The 16,990-nt window shown below is 46.2% G+C and overlaps 1 protein-coding gene across 2 annotated transcripts in view; it reads left to right on the plus strand.

Moving 5' to 3' along the window:
• Positions 1 to 573: 573 nt before the first annotated feature.
• The window catches only part of DIXDC1 (DIX domain containing 1), a 231,373-nt gene continuing 214,956 nt past the window's right edge, over positions 574 to 16,990 (plus strand). For both annotated transcript variants that reach the window (XM_040325415.1, XM_040325416.1), the window contains exon 1: positions 574 to 770. In XM_040325415.1, coding sequence (XP_040181349.1) covers positions 708 to 770 — 63 coding nt within the window. In that variant the 5' untranslated portion in view covers positions 574 to 707. The remainder of the gene's footprint in view (positions 771 to 16,990) is intronic.

The raw sequence follows: 16,990 nt of genomic DNA on the forward strand, positions 1-16,990 counted from the left end.
AATATGTAAAAGAATAAATATTGGCCTAAACTGATGAAGAAATGTTTATTTATTTTTTTATTTTGGGATGTTTATTATAGCAAAAAGTAAAAAATATTGTTTTAAAAAAAACTAAATTGTCAGTCTTTTTTTTATTTATAATGCAAAAAATAAAAACAGCAGAGGTGATCAAACACCACCAAAAGAAAGCTCTATTTGTGGGGAAAAAAAGGACATCAATTTTATTTGGGTACAGCGTCGCACGACCGCGCAATTGTCAGTTAAAGGGACGCAGTGCCGTATCGCAAAAAATGGCCTGGTCAGTAAGGGGGTAAATCCTTCCGGTGCTGAAGTGGTTAATATGTATTTTGGGAGTGAGTGTTCTGGGTTTTTAGTAAGCACAGCAGCGTGCTGATGCAGAGCTTAGCATCTGTTTTGTGTTATTCCTTCCTGTGTCTCCATCCTATAAACTGCTGGTTGTCATAGTGAAGTTTAGGCTGACACCTCTCACACTAGTAGGAGATCCCATTACACGCATGCTCAGTGTCTCTGCAGTCTCCCCCTCCCTCCCTCCTTCCCTCCCTCCCTCCCTTCAGCTGTGCTCTGAAGTCTCCAGCGGGCAGAGAGGACCAGTGTTATCCCTGATGGCATCTACTGCCTCTGTGTGCCTACAGCCAGCCAGGTCACTGCCGTGGATATAAAGAGGGATCGGCTCCTGTCATCTGTAGATGATGATCGCTTATCTGGCAAGGGGCAGTCTACAGGATATTCTCCATGAAGGCTTCCCTGAGGTATCAACATGAAGAGCTGTATGTGTAAGAGGCTGAGTGTGCTGCAGTTATAGGACTTCTGGGGGGGGGGGGAGCCAAGAAGTTTGCTGAAGTTTGGGGGGTCCTGATTGCCTTTGTAGGTCTCAGTGCTAGAGGTGGTCTTTGCATTGGGTGTAACCTTTGACTTATTGTATGGAGGAATGAATGAGAAATAAACACAAGTTGGTATTGTTTATTTAGTGCAAGGGTCTCAAACTGGTGGCCCTCCTGCTGTCGTGGAACTACAAGTCCCATCATGCCTCTGCCTGAGGGAGTCATGCTTGTAACTGTCAGCCTTGCAATGCCTCATGGGACTTGTAGTTCTGCAACAGCTGGAGGGCCGCCAGCTTGAGACCCCTGCTTTAGTGAATAGATCACATGTTACACGGATCCCTGTTAGCGTGTGGTCTTCTGATGGCGTAGATGTCGTGCATGAGACAGGAAGCAGTGTGTGTCTGAGGTCTTTCTATCAGATGTTATCAGTGTATGATCACAGCTTGTATTTATCCAACATTTGTATACATTTACTGTAGCTCCAAGAATGTGTGTATGGTTTCACAGTGATATGACTTTCACACTTGTGTAGATTGTTGTTGGTCAGAAGATACTAAATTCTACATACAAATAGCTGAGAAGATTAAAATGTTTACCCTCTAAACCAGATCCGGTTTTATTCAGAAAATGATTTATTGTAGATCAGACTTTCTCAACGTTTTACCCTCCAAGGAACCCTTGAAATCATTTTCACGTCCTGGGGAACCCCAGCTAAAATTAAATAACGGGGGTCAGAGGGAGGAATGGACCTTACATTGGTGGTCAGTGGGAAGAATGTTGTCCTTTACAGTGGTGATCATAATTATTATTATTATTATTATTATTATTATACAGGAACTAGAAAATGCATTTCCTGCAGAAAATGCGTGGGAATGCTGGATAGCTGAATTGCTAAAGCTAACTGGATGAATAGCTTAAAGCGGAGGTTCTCCCTAAAAGAATTATATACCATCCCGTCCAGCATACTTGCGTCAGCGACAGTACTTTTTTTTCCCCGCTGTATTTACCGTTTAATTCTTTTCAGACTCCCGCGGGAAGTAGGCGTTCCTATGAAGAGGGGGACATGATTGACGTCCGGCTATGGCGCGTCACACGTTCCGAAAATAGCCGAAATAGGACTTGGCTGTATACAGCGCCTGCGCAGTCAGCTCCTAGTCCGTGCGCAGGTGCCGTATAGCGCCGTAAAGAGCCGAGACCTAGTCCGGCTATTTTCGGAACGCGTGACGCGCCATAGCCGGACATCAATCATGTTCCCCTCTTCATAGGAACGCCTACTCCCCGCGGGAGTCTGAAAAGAAACTGAGGGATTAAACGGTAAATACAGCGCAAAAAAGAAAAAGACATACTGTAGCTGACGCAAGTGTGCTGGATGAGATGGTACATAGATGTTTTTTAGGGTGAACCTCCGCTTTAAATGCGTAAAAAAAAGTTGAAGAAGTGAAAATAGTTGGAAAAGTAGGAATGGTTTTAAAATAAACATGAATTTCATTAAAAGTTTGCAAAGAATAAGCCCAATACACACTCTTTTTAATCGATAACATTTCCTGAAATGATCACTAAACTTAAAGGGGTTGTAAAGGTAAAAAAAAAATCCCTAAATAGCTTCCTTTACCTTAGTGCAGTCCTCCTTCACTTACCTCATCCTTCCATTTTGCTTTTAAATGTCCTTATTTCTTCTGAGAAATCCTCACTTCCTGTTCTTCTGTCTGTAACTACACACAGTAATGCGAGGCTTTCTCCCTGGTGTGGAGAAAGCCTCTTGAGGGGGGAGGGGGCGAGCAGGAGTGTCAGGACACTCTACTTTGCAGATAAAGGAGCTGTGTGTTAGTGGGCATCCTGACTCTCCTGCTCGCCCCCTCAAGAGGTTTTCTCCACACCAGGGAGAAAGCCTTGCATTACTGTGTGGAGTTACAGACAGAAGAACAGGAAGTGAGGATTTCTCAGAAGAAATAAGGACATTTAAAAGCAAAATGGAAGGATGAGGTAAGTGAAGGAGGACTGCACTAAGGTAAAGGAAGCTATTTAGGGAAAAAAATTACCTTTACAACCCATTTAAACTGCTTTTTCACAAAAACTGTAAAAGATATCAAACTGAAAAGCTATATCCGGATAGCTGAATATTTTGTGAACATTTTAAAGTTTGTTTGGCGTCTGTAGGTAAAAGTATGAAGAAGCTGAAACTTTTGTTTTTGCATTATAGCAGTTTTTATTAATTGCTTGATTTTTTTTCTCCTATCCGTGTTTATTTTTTATTTTTTTGTTGGTGTTAATTAAAAGGTCACAGCATTAGATATACTGAAGGTGCTTATATTAGGATCAGATTGTGTGTGCAGAGAATGTGTGTTTGGTGAAATTCTGGGGTGGCAGAGTATGCCGTGTATTTCTATTACTGCTGAAGCTCTCTCTCTGTACAATGGCTGTGTTCCTTGGGGTCGAATTTTCCTTGGATATGTCAGTCTGCTGTAGTGTCACATGGGACGAGGTTTCAGATTACAAAGACGTGTAAGGTTAGTTTACGTCAGCCTGGGATCTATGGATTTACATGGAATCCCTAACTGAGCACACGTGCCACTGAAGATGGACTAATCCGCACGCTAGCCCAGCTGTCTTCACTTTACTTGGAACATGCAATGATTTATTGGATGGTTGTGTAGCCAAAAGCAATGCAATATGCAAAACACCTCTATCTCAGGAGGGTAACCTAACCTTCTGCCTTCTGGCTTTTTATTGGAGGCTTGGATTTATTGCTTCTTCTGGTCTCTCTCCATCATGTTTTTTTTTAAGAACCCCAAAAGAGATGTCAGCTGGATAAGAGTGCAGCACTGCATTGTCTGAATTCAAGATCCATGTCTATTCCTATATGAATCTTGATGTGTTGTGTAGATTTCATCCAGATCTGTGAAGTTATTCAGTGTGACACTTTGCTGCCTGCCATCGCTATTCTCTCTCTTGGTGCAAGGTGACTGGTATACCATACAAATAAATATCATCAAAATAAACGTGCTAAAATGCAGCCAAAGCTAGCTGAAAAAATGTGAAGTAATACAGAGTGACAGTGCTGGTGTCATATAGTGAAATAAGTAATAACAAACGTACTGATACACAATAAGGTGTACAGCGTGCAAAGCACACCCGTGACTGTAATAAACTAGGTTAAATGTCCATGCAGCAGATAACTATACACATATCAGCAGGCAGAATCCAAAATAAAAGTGCTGGTGTAGATGCCAAAGTGACGTGAAAAAAGGGGTTGATTTCCAGTGTTTTCTTCAGAGTTAGGCCCGGTACACACGAGCAAACATGTACGGTGAAAGCGGTCCGTCGGACCGTTTTCACCGTACATGCCTGCCAGAGGGCTTCTGTACGATGGTTGTACTAACCATCGTACAGAAGTCCGCGCGTAAACAATACGACGATGACGCGGCGATGATGCGGAGACGTGGGCGGGCCTGCCATTTAAAGGCTTCCACGCATGCGTCGAAGTCATTCGACGCATGCGAGGGACGGCGGGCGCTCGGACATGTACGGTAGGTCTGTACTGACGACCGTACATGTCCGAGCGGGCAGGATTCCAGCGGACGATTTTAAAACACGTCCAGGAATATTTGCCCGCTGGGAAAAGGCCCGGCGGGCAAATGTTTGCTGGAATTCGGCCCGCTCGCGCCCACACACGACCGAACATGTATGCTGAAACTGGTCCGCGGACCAGTTTCAGCATACATGTTTGGTCGTGTGTATGGGGCCTAAGTGAGGGTGTCCCCTTACCTTACTGCTGTAAGGTAACAGCATAAAAACCCAGGTACACTTTTCTGGTCATATCCACATAAGGTGTCATCAAAATGGACTGTAATTGAAAAAAGTAGATCCCTCTCGGTAGTCACGTCCAAACAGTGACTCGCACCCAGGGAGATGAAAGTGCCAATAGTGTAGTATCGTTTTAAAAAGGGGTTTATTCAAACAAAATAATACACTAGGTACTCACATTATTGTGATAAAAATAGGCATATAAAATATTAAGCGTATTCGTCACTTCTCGTGACTTCTTCAGGAGTGATTGTCACATTATCACTCCTGAAGAAGTCAAGAGAAGTGACGAATACGCGTAAGAGTATTACAAAGAGTCCACCAAGAGGTACCGGAGGTGATGTCGGCGAACGCCCTGTTTTTATATGCCTATTTTTATCACAATAATGTGAGTACCTAGGGCCATATCCACAAAAGAGATACTCCGGCGTAAGCCGTCGTATCTCTGGTTCTAACTTTGGAACTGATCCTCAGAAGCAGTTTTCCTAAGTTAGGCAGAAGATCCGACATCTGTAAGGGACTTACACTGCCGGATCTTAGGATGCAGTACCGCATCCGCCACTGGGGGCATTTCGAGTCGAAATGCCTCTGTTAGTATGCAAATTAGCACTTAGGGCGATCCTCAAAGCTTTTGTACCTAGTTTTTACGCCGTAAGTGTTAGTTTGCCTGGTGTAAAACTAGGGCTGCTTTTACAAAGTGTAAAGTTAGTCACACCTTGTAAAGGCCCATTCAAGCGACGGCATTTGGTATGCATTCCCGAGGGAGAACTCCATGCCAATTTTCAATGAAAAAAACGGCATGGGTTCCCCCTCAGGAGCATACCAGGCCCTTAGGTCTGGTATGGGTTGTAAGGAGACCCCCCTCCGCCGCAAAATTGACGTAGGGGGTCCCCCTACAATCCATACCAGACCCGTATCCAAAGCACGCTACCCGGCCGGCCAGGAATGGGAGTGGGGACGAGCGAGCGCCCCCCCCCCTCCTGAGCCGTGCCAGGCCGCATGCCCTCAACATGGGGGGGTTGGGTGCTCTGGGGCAGGGGGGCGCACTGCGGGCCCCCCCACCCCAGAGCACCCTGTCCCCATGTTGATGAGGACAGGACCTCTTCCCGACAACCCTTGCCATTGGTTGTCGGGGTCTGCGGGCGGAGGCTTATCGGAATCTGGGAGTCCCCTCAAATAAGGGGGCCCCCAGATACCGGCCCCCACCCTAAGTGAATGGATATGGGGTACATCGTACCCCTATCCATTCACCTGTAGGCAAAAAGTAAAATGTAGTAAACACACAACACAAGGCTTTTTAAAATATTTTATTATTCTGCTCCGGATGCCCCCCCTGTCTTCGTTATTAGCTCTATTTCCAGGGGGGGCTTCTTCTTCCGCTCTCCGGGGGTCTTCTCCGCTCTCCGGGGGGGCTTCTCCGGACTCCGGGGGGCTTCTTCCATCTTCTCCCCTCTTCCGCTCTTGACTCGGCGAACCCCGGTTCTTCTGCAGCTCTCCGGTGCCTTCTTCTTCAGCGCTGGCTGCCTGCTATGTTTGTGTGTTAGCTCGATTTCAAACAGGCAGCCAGCGCGGTCTTCTGTGGCGTCAGGGTCTTCTGGTCTTCTGTTCTTCCTATGTTGCCTCGTCGCCTGTTGTCGCTGTAATGATGGAAGCGCGCCTTGCATCACATTTATATAGGCATCGCCGTCCCATCATGCTCCGGTAGGTACCCACGTGGTGGGTGCACGTGGGTAGGCACCCACCACGTGGGTACCTACCGGAGCATGATGGGACGGCGATGCCTATATAAATGTGATGCAAGGCGCGCTTCCATCATTACAGCGACAAGAGGCGACGAGGCAACATAGGAAGAACAGAAGACCAGAAGACCCTGACATCACAGAAGACCGCGCCGGCTGCCTGTTTGAAATCGAGCTAACATACAAACATAGCAGGCAGCCAGCGCTGAAGAAGAAGGCACCGGAGAGCTGCAGAAGAACCGGGGTTCGCCGAGTCAAGAGCGGAAGAGGGGAGAAGATGGAAGAAGCCCCCCGGAGTCCGGAGAAGCCCCCCCCGGAGAGCGGAACACCCCCGGAGAGCGGAGAAGACCCCCGGAGAGTGGAAGAAGAAGCCCCCCCTGGTAATTGAGCTAATAACGAAGACAGGGGGGGCGTCCGGAGCAGAATAATAAAATATTTTAAAAAGCCTTGTGTTGTGTGTTTATTAACTTTTACTTTTTGCCTACAGGTGAATGGATAGGGGTACGATGTACCCCATATCCATTCACTTAGGGTGGGGGGCCGGTATCTGGGGGCCCCCTTATTAAAGGGGACTCCCAGATTCCGATAAGCCTCCGCCCGCAGACCCCGACAACCAATGGCAAGGGTTGTCGGGAAGAGGTCCTGTCCTCATCAACATGGGGACAGGGTGCTCTGGGGTGGGGGGGCCCGCAGTGCGCCCCCCTGCCCCAGAGCACCCAACCCCCCCATGTTGAGGGCATGCGGCCTGGCACGGCTCAGGAGGGGGGGGGGGGCGCTCGCTCGTCCCCACTCCCTTCCTGGCTGGCCGGGTAGCGTGCTTTGGATACGGGTCTGGTATGGATTGTAGGGGGACCCCCTACGTCAATTTTGCGGCGGAGGGGGGTCTCCTTACAACCCATACCAGACCTAAGGGCCTGGTATGCTCCTGAGGGGGAACCCATGCCGTTTTTTTCATTGAAAATTGGCATGGAGTTCTCCCTCAGGAATGCATGCCGAGCGACGCTGTCATTTTTTTTTAAAATTATTTGTTTTCCCGGCGCGTCTTTTTTTCACCCGTCGTAACTTTAGTGTCCCGTCGCAATCCACAAAGCCGCCCGGCGTCAATTACGTTCGCGCGATGCACGTCGGGAAAATGACGTCACGCGCATGCGCAGTACGGCCGGCGCGGGAGCGCGCCTCATTTAAATTGTAAACGCCCCCCGGAGAGGAGGAACGCCTTACGACGGCGGCACTTAACTTACACTGCTTGAAATTTTTACGTAAGTGCTTTGAGGATCAGGCACTTAGGTAAAAACTTTAAGTCAGTGTAACTTAACTGCTGAAAGTTAAGTTACGCCGCCTGGCTGAGGATTTGGCCCCTAGTGTATTATTTTGTTTGAATAAACCCCTTTTTAAAACGATACTGCACTATTGGCACTTTCATCTCCCTGGGTGCGAGTCACTGTCACTGTTTGGACGTGACTACCGAGAGGGATCTACTTTTTTCGATTACAGTCCATTTTGATGACACCCTATGTGGATATGACCAGAAAAGTGTACCTGGGTTTTTATGCTGTTACCTTACAGCAGTAAGGTAAGGGGACATCCTCACTTACTCTGAAGAAAACACCGGAAATCAACCCCTTTTTTCACGTCACTTTGGAATCTACACCAGCACTTTTATTTTGGATTTTGCCTGCTGATATGTGTATAGTTATCTGCTGCATGGACATTTAACCTAGTTTATTACAGTCACTGGTGTGCTTTGCACGCTGTACACCTTATTGTGTATTAGTACGTTTGTTATTACTTATTTCACTATATGACACCAGCACTGTCACTCTGTATTACTTCACATTTTTTCAGCTAGCTTTGGCTGCATTTTAGCACGTTTATTTTGATGATATTTATTTGTATGGTGTACCAGTAGCATTATTTATTATTGCCACTCATGATTAGTAGCCAGACTATATTTTCCATATTTTTCCATATATAAGGATTTGCTACACTTCCTCTCCATGCCCTGATGTGCTGTGTGTCCTGATGTGCCCTGATGTACTATGTATGACATACATTGTATGTGCCCTGTGCCCTGATGTACTATGTGCCCTGATGTGCCCCGTGTCCTGATGTGCCCTGTGCCCTGATGTACTATGTGCCCTGTGCCCCATGTCCTGATGTGCCTGTGCCCTGATGTATTATGTGCCCTGATGTGCCCTGTGCCCTGTGTCTTGATGTGCTATGTGCCCTGATGTGCTTTGTTCCCTGATGTGTAGTGTGCCCCGTGCCCTGATGTGCCCTGTGCCCCGTGTCTTGATGTGCTCCATGTCCTGATGTACTATGTGCCCTGTTGTACTATATGCCCTGATGTGCCATGTGCTCCATGCCCTGATGTGCTATGTGCCCTGATGTGCTATGTGCCCTGATGTGCCATGGGCCCTGATGTGCTATATGCCCTGATGTGTGATGTGCCCTGATGTGCTCCATGCCCTGATGTGCTCCATGCCCTGATGTGCCCTGATGTGCTATGTGCCCCATGCCCTGATGTGCTATGTGCCCTGTGGTGCTATGTTCCCTGATGTGCTATGTGCCCCCTGTCCTGATGTGCTATGTGCCCCTTGCCCTGATGTGCTATGTGCCCTGATGTGCTATGTGCCCCGTGCCCTGATGTGCTCCATGCCCTGATGTGCTATGTGCCCTGATGTGCCCTGTGCCCTGATGTGCTATGTGCCCTGATGTACTATGTGCCCCATGCCCTGATGTGCTATGTGACCTGTGGTGCTATGTTCCCTGATGTACTATGTGCCCCCTGTCCTGATGTCCTATGTGCCCCTTGCCTTGATGTGCCCCATGCCCTGATGTGCTCCATGCCCTAATGTGCTATGTGCCCTGATGTGCCCTGTGCCCTGATGTGCTATGTGCCCTGATGTGCTATGTGCCCCATGCCCTGATGTGCTATGTGCCCTGTGGTGCTATGTTCCCTGATGTGCTATGTGCCCCCTGTCCTCATGTGCTATGTGCCCCTTGCCTTGATGTGCTATGTGCCCTGTGCCCTGATGTGCTATTTGCCCTGATGTGCTATGTGCCCATGCCCTGATATGCTATGTGCCCTGTGCCCTGATGTGCTATGTGCCCTAATGTGATATGATGTGCCCCGATGTGCCCCTGCTCTGATGTGCACTGTGCCCTGATGTGCCCCAATGTGGTGTGCTGTGATAGGCCCTGATGTGCTGTGCCCTGTACCCTGATGTGATGTGCCCTGTACGTGTTGTGCCCTGATGTGCCCCGTGCCCTGATCTGCTGTGCCCTGTACCCTGATGAGCCCTGCGCCCTGATGTACTGTACACTGATGTGCTGTGCCCTGGGCCGGTCTGGATGAAGTCCAGGGCCACATTTTTGTCCCAGTCCAGCCCTGGGTGAACATGGGACTTCAAATGGAAGTCTAGGCTGAAATACCTGCTTTTGAACTGTTTTACATGCCAAAAAGTTTATACTTTTTTTCATCCGGTTTTTTAATCCAGACATACATGTCACAGCCATGTTCTGACCTCCTTTATCTCAACTGCATCCAAAGCAACACAGGTTAACGATAGACCTCCCCAGATTGTGATTAGGAAGGATGAAGGAACAACAACATATTGATGAGGTCGGCCCTAAGTGCTCACCACCTCTGGGCCTGCTCTCTCTGCACTGTGTAGTTAAAGCAATACTGTAAACCAAATGTATACACGGAAACTACACACCAGCCAGCCTAACATCAACAATATGTAAGGTATTTCAGGGAGAGATAAGAGAAGTCACAACCAGCATGGATTTATAAAAGATGTTATCATTCTATGAGGAAGTAACTGAGAAATTGGATATGGGAAGTCAAGTGGGCGAAGGCTTATCTAGCTTTTTCTAAAAAAAAAAAAAAATAGAAAAATACTGCACCTAATAAATGTTTAACCCTTGCACGCCACCCCAGTCTCTGTAAGCACAGAGAACGGGGCCTCACCACAAGCCCAAGTTCCTTTAGTAACAATTGGGACCCGGAACTCCCGATTACGGGTCACCTGATCACTGTGGAAGCCTCTGATTGGCTACCACAGCGATCCGTCACTGTAAAGCCCGCCCCTGTGTTTCTCTGTCTATGAATGGAGAGGAAAGATACATTGTATATTTATCTATCCTTGCAGAGAGGGCAAAAAAAACATTTGGGGGAAAAGTAAGTAAATAATAATAAGAAAAAAATACCTAATTTAGGTCAGTGCCAGGGTTAGTGTTTGGGTCAAGTAAGGGTCAAAGGTCAAAGTCAGGCCAGTATATTTTGGGAAAGGTTTTTAATTTTTTGTTTTATTAGTGTCAATGTTAGGCCTTGTACTCACGACCAAACATGTATGGTGAAAGCGGTCCGTAGGACCGTTTTCACCATACATGTCTGCCAGAGGGCTTCTGTACGATGGTTGTACACACCATCGTACAGAAGTCCGCGCGTAAACAATACGCGGGGCGTGTCCGCGGTGTCGCCGCGACAATGACGCGGCGACGTGGGCGGCCCGCCTTTAAAATGCTTCCACGCATGCGTCGAAGTCATTCGACGCATGCGAGGGACGGCGGGCGCCTGGACATGTACGGTAGGTCTGTACTGACGACCGTACATGTCCGAGCGGGCAGAATTCCAGCGGACTGTTTTAAAACAAGTCCAGGAATATTTGTCTGCTGGGAAAAGGCCCGGCGGGCAAATGTTTGCTGGAATTCGGCCCGCTCGCGCCCACACACGACCAAACATGTCTGCTGAAACTGGCCTGCGGGCCAGTTTCAGCAGACATGTTTGGTCGTGAGTATGGGGCCTCAGTGTTGGTGTATTTTTGGTAGGACAAAAAAAGCAAAATGCGCACTATTATTTCTGGGCTGTACTACGGGTACAAACAACCATAACATACACATATGTGGTATCGCTGCAATCGTCAGGAGCAGGAGAATTTATTTTGGGTTCTTCCTTGGTGACAATTATGATAATAGCAAGAAATATACAGCTTTTAAAAAAAAAAAATTATACTATTTTGGGCCAGTTTTTCTTTGATAATAAAAAAAAAGATATCTATTAGTATTTACCACCAAATGAAAGCCCAATTTGTTCTGAAAAAAAATCGGTATAATCCACCTGAATGCACAAAGTAGTCGTGATATGTACAGGTTTACTAACACATGCCAAAGTTGCAAAATTGTGCTTAGGCATTAAGATTTGTTTAACCACTTCAGCCCCGGACCATATTGCTGGTCAATGACCGGGCCCCTTTTTGCGATTCGGCACTGCAACGCTTTAACTGACAATTGCGCAGTCGTGCGACGTGGCTCCCAAACAAAATTGGCGTAATTTTTTTCCCACAAATAGAGCTTTCTTTTGGTGGTATTTGATCACCTCTGCGGTTTTTATTTTTTGCGCTATAAACAAAAATAGAGCGACAATTTTGAAAAAAAAAATGAATATTTTTTACTTTTTGCTGTAATAAATATCCCCAAAAACATATAAAAAAACTATTTTTTTCCTCAGTTTAGGCCGATACGTATTCTTCTACATATTTTTCATAACATTTTTTGCAATAAGCGTTTATTGATTGGTTTGCGCAAAAGTTATAGCGTCTACAAAATAGGGTATAGTTTTATGGCATTTTTATTAATATTTTTTTTTTTTACTAGTAATGGCGGCGATCAGTGATTTTTAACGGTACTGTGACCTAATGGAGGACACTCAGGACACTTTTGACACATTTTTGGGACTATTGGCATTTTTATAGTGATCAGTGCTATAAAAATGCATTGATTACTATAAAAATGCCACTGGCAAGGAAGGGGTTAACACTAGTGGGCGAGGAAGGGGTTAATTATGTTCCCTGTGTGTGTTCTAACTGAAGGGGGGTGGGACTGACTAGGGGAAATGACTGATCGCTGTTCATACATTGTATGAACAGACGATCAGTCATTTCTCCCCCTGACAGGACCAGGAGCTGTGTGTTTACACACACACAGCTCCCGGTTCTCGCTCTGTAACGAGCGATCGCGGGTCGCAGTTGCCCTAAGCTACTGCCATAGTGCTGATCTATAAGAATATACATGCCTCCTGCATGTATCCTTACCTGTCAAATGTTTCCCCTCTGTCTGTTATGGCTTGTACAGACGAGCAAACATGTACGATGAAACCGGTCCGACTGGGCACAGACGATAGGAAATCTTATATTGTACATTGTGACATAAATTTTTTTTTTGGGGTTTACATCCACTTTAACCAGTTAACAACCGCCCTATAGACGAAATACGTCTACAAGGCGGTTGCTTAACTCTGACGTCCTCCCAGAATCGCGCGCCCTCTGGGGCGCGCACACGGGAATGTCCGTGATCGCCGGGTCCTCCGGACCCGACGGAGCACGGTAAATCGCCGCTGATAGCGGCGGTTTACCACGTGATCGCTCCGTCCAATGACGGAGCGATCACTTGTAAACAAACCGGCCTCATGTGGTTCCTCCCTCCCCTCTCTGTACCGAACGGTACGGTGTGAGAGGAGAGGGGGGGGGAGAGCGGAAGCAGAAGCAGCTGCTGTGGGCTGGATCTGTGACAAATGCAGTCACAGATCCAGCCATCCATCCCTCCCTGTGCAATACTCTGCAATAACACCATTACTCTGTAATACCCTCCATACTCTGCAATAACGCCCCATACTCTGCAATACCCCAAAATACTACCCCACAATACCCCACACTACACTCTGCAACGTCGTCTATGGGGATTTTGAAGTAGCGAAGTTTGGCGCCATTCCACGAGCGTGTGCAATTTTGAAGGGTGACATGTTGGGTATCTATTTACTCGGCGTAACTTCATCTTTCACATTTATGCAAAAGAATGAAGAAAAAATACAAAATTTGCTAAAGTTTATAACAGAAACAAAGAAAAATTATTTTTTTTACAGAATTTTCAGTCTTTTTTCTCTTATAGCGCAAAAAATAAAAAACCCAACGGTGATTAAATAACACCAAAAGAAAGCTCTATTTGTGTGAAAAAAAGGACGAAAATTTCATTTGGGTACAGTGTTGTATGACTGAGTAATTGTCATTCAAATTGTGAGAGCACCGAAAGCTGAAAATTGGTCTGGTTATTAAGTGGGTTTACGTGCCCAGTGGTCAAGTGGTTAAAGGAACCTATTTTGAAAATAAAAAAGAACCATTTCCTGCATTAAAGCGGAGGTTCACCAAAAAGTGAAGCTCCACTTTTTGGAACCCTCCCCCCCTCCGGTGTCACATTTGACACCTTTCAGGGGGGAGGGGGTGCAGATACCTGTATAAAACAGGTATTTGCACCACTTTCGGGTATAGACTCCCGCCAGAGTCCATCCCCTCCACGTCACCCCCCCCCCCCCCTGTTGTGTTCTGGGAAACACTCGACTCCCAGAACACAACAGGGACTAGTGGGAACTGCACAGCGCGACTCGAGGATGGCGGCGGGGCAGGTAAGTGTTCATTTTTTAAAAGTAAGCAGCTGCTGTATTTGTAGCTGCTGGCTTTTAAGAAAAAAAAATTTCAGGTGAACCCCCGCTTTAAGGTAAAAGGTGTTTTATAGATTTCTGTTTATGCCTTTCCCTGTGGGCTATCATTTGTTTTTATATTTCATCTTCTTTACTATGGATTATATCTCCTAGTTTGTGGCAGCTTTTTCACAATTTTTTCTCTTTTTTACTTCCTCCTTATTTACATAAACTACACATTAGAAGGGGCTTTCCTGGGTAATCAGTGATGGAAAAGGATTTGCTGTTGTTGTGGATCACTAGCAATATGTTCCTATACAACCCAAAGGAGAACACATGGCCACAATTTGAGGTTAGAAGAAAAGAGGCTTAAAGTGATTGTAAAGCTTTGATTTAAAATAAATAAATAAATAACAAACATGTCATACTTGCCTCCACTATGCAGTTAGTTTTGCATAAAGTGCCCCCTGAACCCTGTTTTCTGGAATGCCTCTGCGGCTCTCACGGCTCCTCCTTGCATCAGATAACCTCATAGGAGAAGCACTCTCCCGGGGGGGGGGGCTACTTTACGAGCACGCTCCCGAGTCCAACATTCGCTGTCCATAGCCGCCGAATGTATGACTCGGCCCCACCCCCTGGCACCCGCGTCATTGTATTTGATTGATAGCAATGGGAGCCAATTTCTGCGCTGCTATCTATCTATCCAATCAAGAGCCAGGAACCCCAGCGCATCCCCGCCGTGGGAAATTTCAGGGCTCAGGTAAGTAAAATGGGGGTGGGGGGGCTAGGTGGCCAGTCACTGTCAGGTGTTTTTCCGCCTTACTGCATAGGATGTATTAAGGTGAAAAAACACAAAGGTTTACAACCACTTTAACCTTAGCTTGCAAAAAGTGTTCTTTATTGTTAGTTCATTAAAAATGTGGGAATCCCTCCCCCAAAAAAAGTGATACTAGCTGAGAATGTTGACAACTTTTAGATGTCTTCTTCGGGAAGCAGAATATTCAGGGCTATGGGAATTGTTACAACAGAATTATTTAGCGCAACTTCCAAAAAATAACCACAATATAATACAAGTGCAAACAATTGTGCAAAAAATGTGTACAAAAAAAATATGTATATATACAGTAAAACCTTGGTTTGAGAGTAACTTGGTTTAAGAGCGTTTTGCAAGACAAGCAAAATTTTTTAATAAATTTTGCCTTGATATACAAGCGATGTCTTGATATAAGAGTAGCGTCATGTTACAACTGAGTATAAAAAGAAGGAGCCTCTAAGTGTAGCAATATGGTTACATTTAATGAAGGTACAACATTTAGCAACTTATTGCTACACTTAGGCCTTGTACAGACGACCAAACATGTACGATGAAAGCGGTCCGCCGGACCGTTTTCACCGTACATGTCTGCCCGGGGCTTTCTGTACGATGGCTGTACTAACCATCGTACAGAAATCCGCGCGTAAACACTACGCGGGGCGTGTCCGCGGCGTCGCCGCGACGATGACGCGGCGACGTGGGCGGGCCTGCCAGTTAAATGCTTCCACGCATGCGTCGAAGTCATTCGACGCATGCGAGGGATGGCGGGCGCTCGGACATGTACGGTAGGTCTGTACAGACGACCGAACATGTCCGAGCGGGCAGGATTCCAGCGGACGGTTTTAAAACAAGTCCAGGAATATTTGTCCACTGGGAAAAGGCCCGGCGGACAAATGTATGCTGGAATCCTGCCTGCTCGGGCCTACACACGACCGAACATGTTTGCTGAAACTGGCCCGCGGACCAGTTTCAGCAGACATGTTTGGTCGTGTGTACGGGGCCTTAGAGGTGCCTCTCTTTTATTTTATACCCTGTAAAAATGCTTTGATATACAAGTGCTTTGGATTACAAGCATGTTTCTGGAACAAATTACTGTATATACTCGAGTATAAGCCGACCTGAATATAAGCCGAGGCACCTTATTTACCACAAAAAAAATGGGAATACTTATTGGCTCGAGTATAAGCCTAGGGTGTCAATCTGCATGCCTCACTGTGCCTCACTTTGCCTCACTGTGTCCATGTCCATGCCTCGCTGTGCCCATGCCTCACTGTGCCCGTGCCTCACTGTGTCCATGACTAGACTGACGTTTAACATGGGAGTCTAAGGAAGGGGTGCCCGGCTTTGAAAAGTCAGTGCTCCCCAGCCGTACTTTGCACACTTGTAGAGGAAAAATGGGGCTACATGTGTGCCAAGTTTGGGGTCCAGGGGACCTACGCCAGCCGGTACCGGTTCCCCAAAGTCCGGGAGATCAGGCGCAAAAAATTTGCTGAAAATCTTTGCTTATACTCGAGTATATACGGTATGCTCGCAAACCAAGGTTTTACTGTGTATTGTAAATATCAAAAATATCAAAAGAGGGAAACTATAAACGTGCAAATGTTTGTACAAAAAATAGTCCAATATATAGCCAAAAATATCAAAGGAAAAGAAAACGATATCCAATTTGAATCCACTGAATCCTCCACCCTTGTAGTAATGCCTCTCGTCTCACTGCTGTGACCCCCGCATTACCAATAGATCACACCACATGTTTTCCCTCTCTGGGAATGAAGACAAACTGCTGCTGCTTCAAATGCCTCTTCCTTGGATGGATGGATGGGTGATTAGATTTACGATCCCCACAGCATACACGCTGGAAGAAAAATCACACAGATCTAATGCACTCTGTTTAAAATGTCACATTTATTTAGAAAAAGGTATAGTATTGCACTTACAAAAATGGCACTATGCTAACCATGAATCGCGTGTCTGTCATATACAATCACAGGATCCTTGGAGGCAGAGATTTTCGCGGGATGACGCCATATACGTGAAAATGTAGTCCTATATGTACATTACGTCCAAACCTTGGGACGTCCTCAGTGGGACTATTTTTTGTACATACATATATTTTTTTGCACAATTGTTTGCACTTTTATCGTTTCCTTTTTTGATATTTTGGGATATACATTGGAATATATTTATACAGGGCTTTTTTTCTCAAACAATAGGTGCTGGAACTCAACCACGACCCCCCCCAAAACCCCTCCACCCACACACACCCTCCAAATCACATCAAATAGTGGGTGTGGTCAGTCAAATTTCACGAACA

This window comes from Rana temporaria, chromosome 10 (assembly GCF_905171775.1).
Source record: "Rana temporaria chromosome 10, aRanTem1.1, whole genome shotgun sequence".
In the NCBI taxonomy this organism is placed as follows: Eukaryota; Metazoa; Chordata; class Amphibia; order Anura; family Ranidae; genus Rana; species Rana temporaria.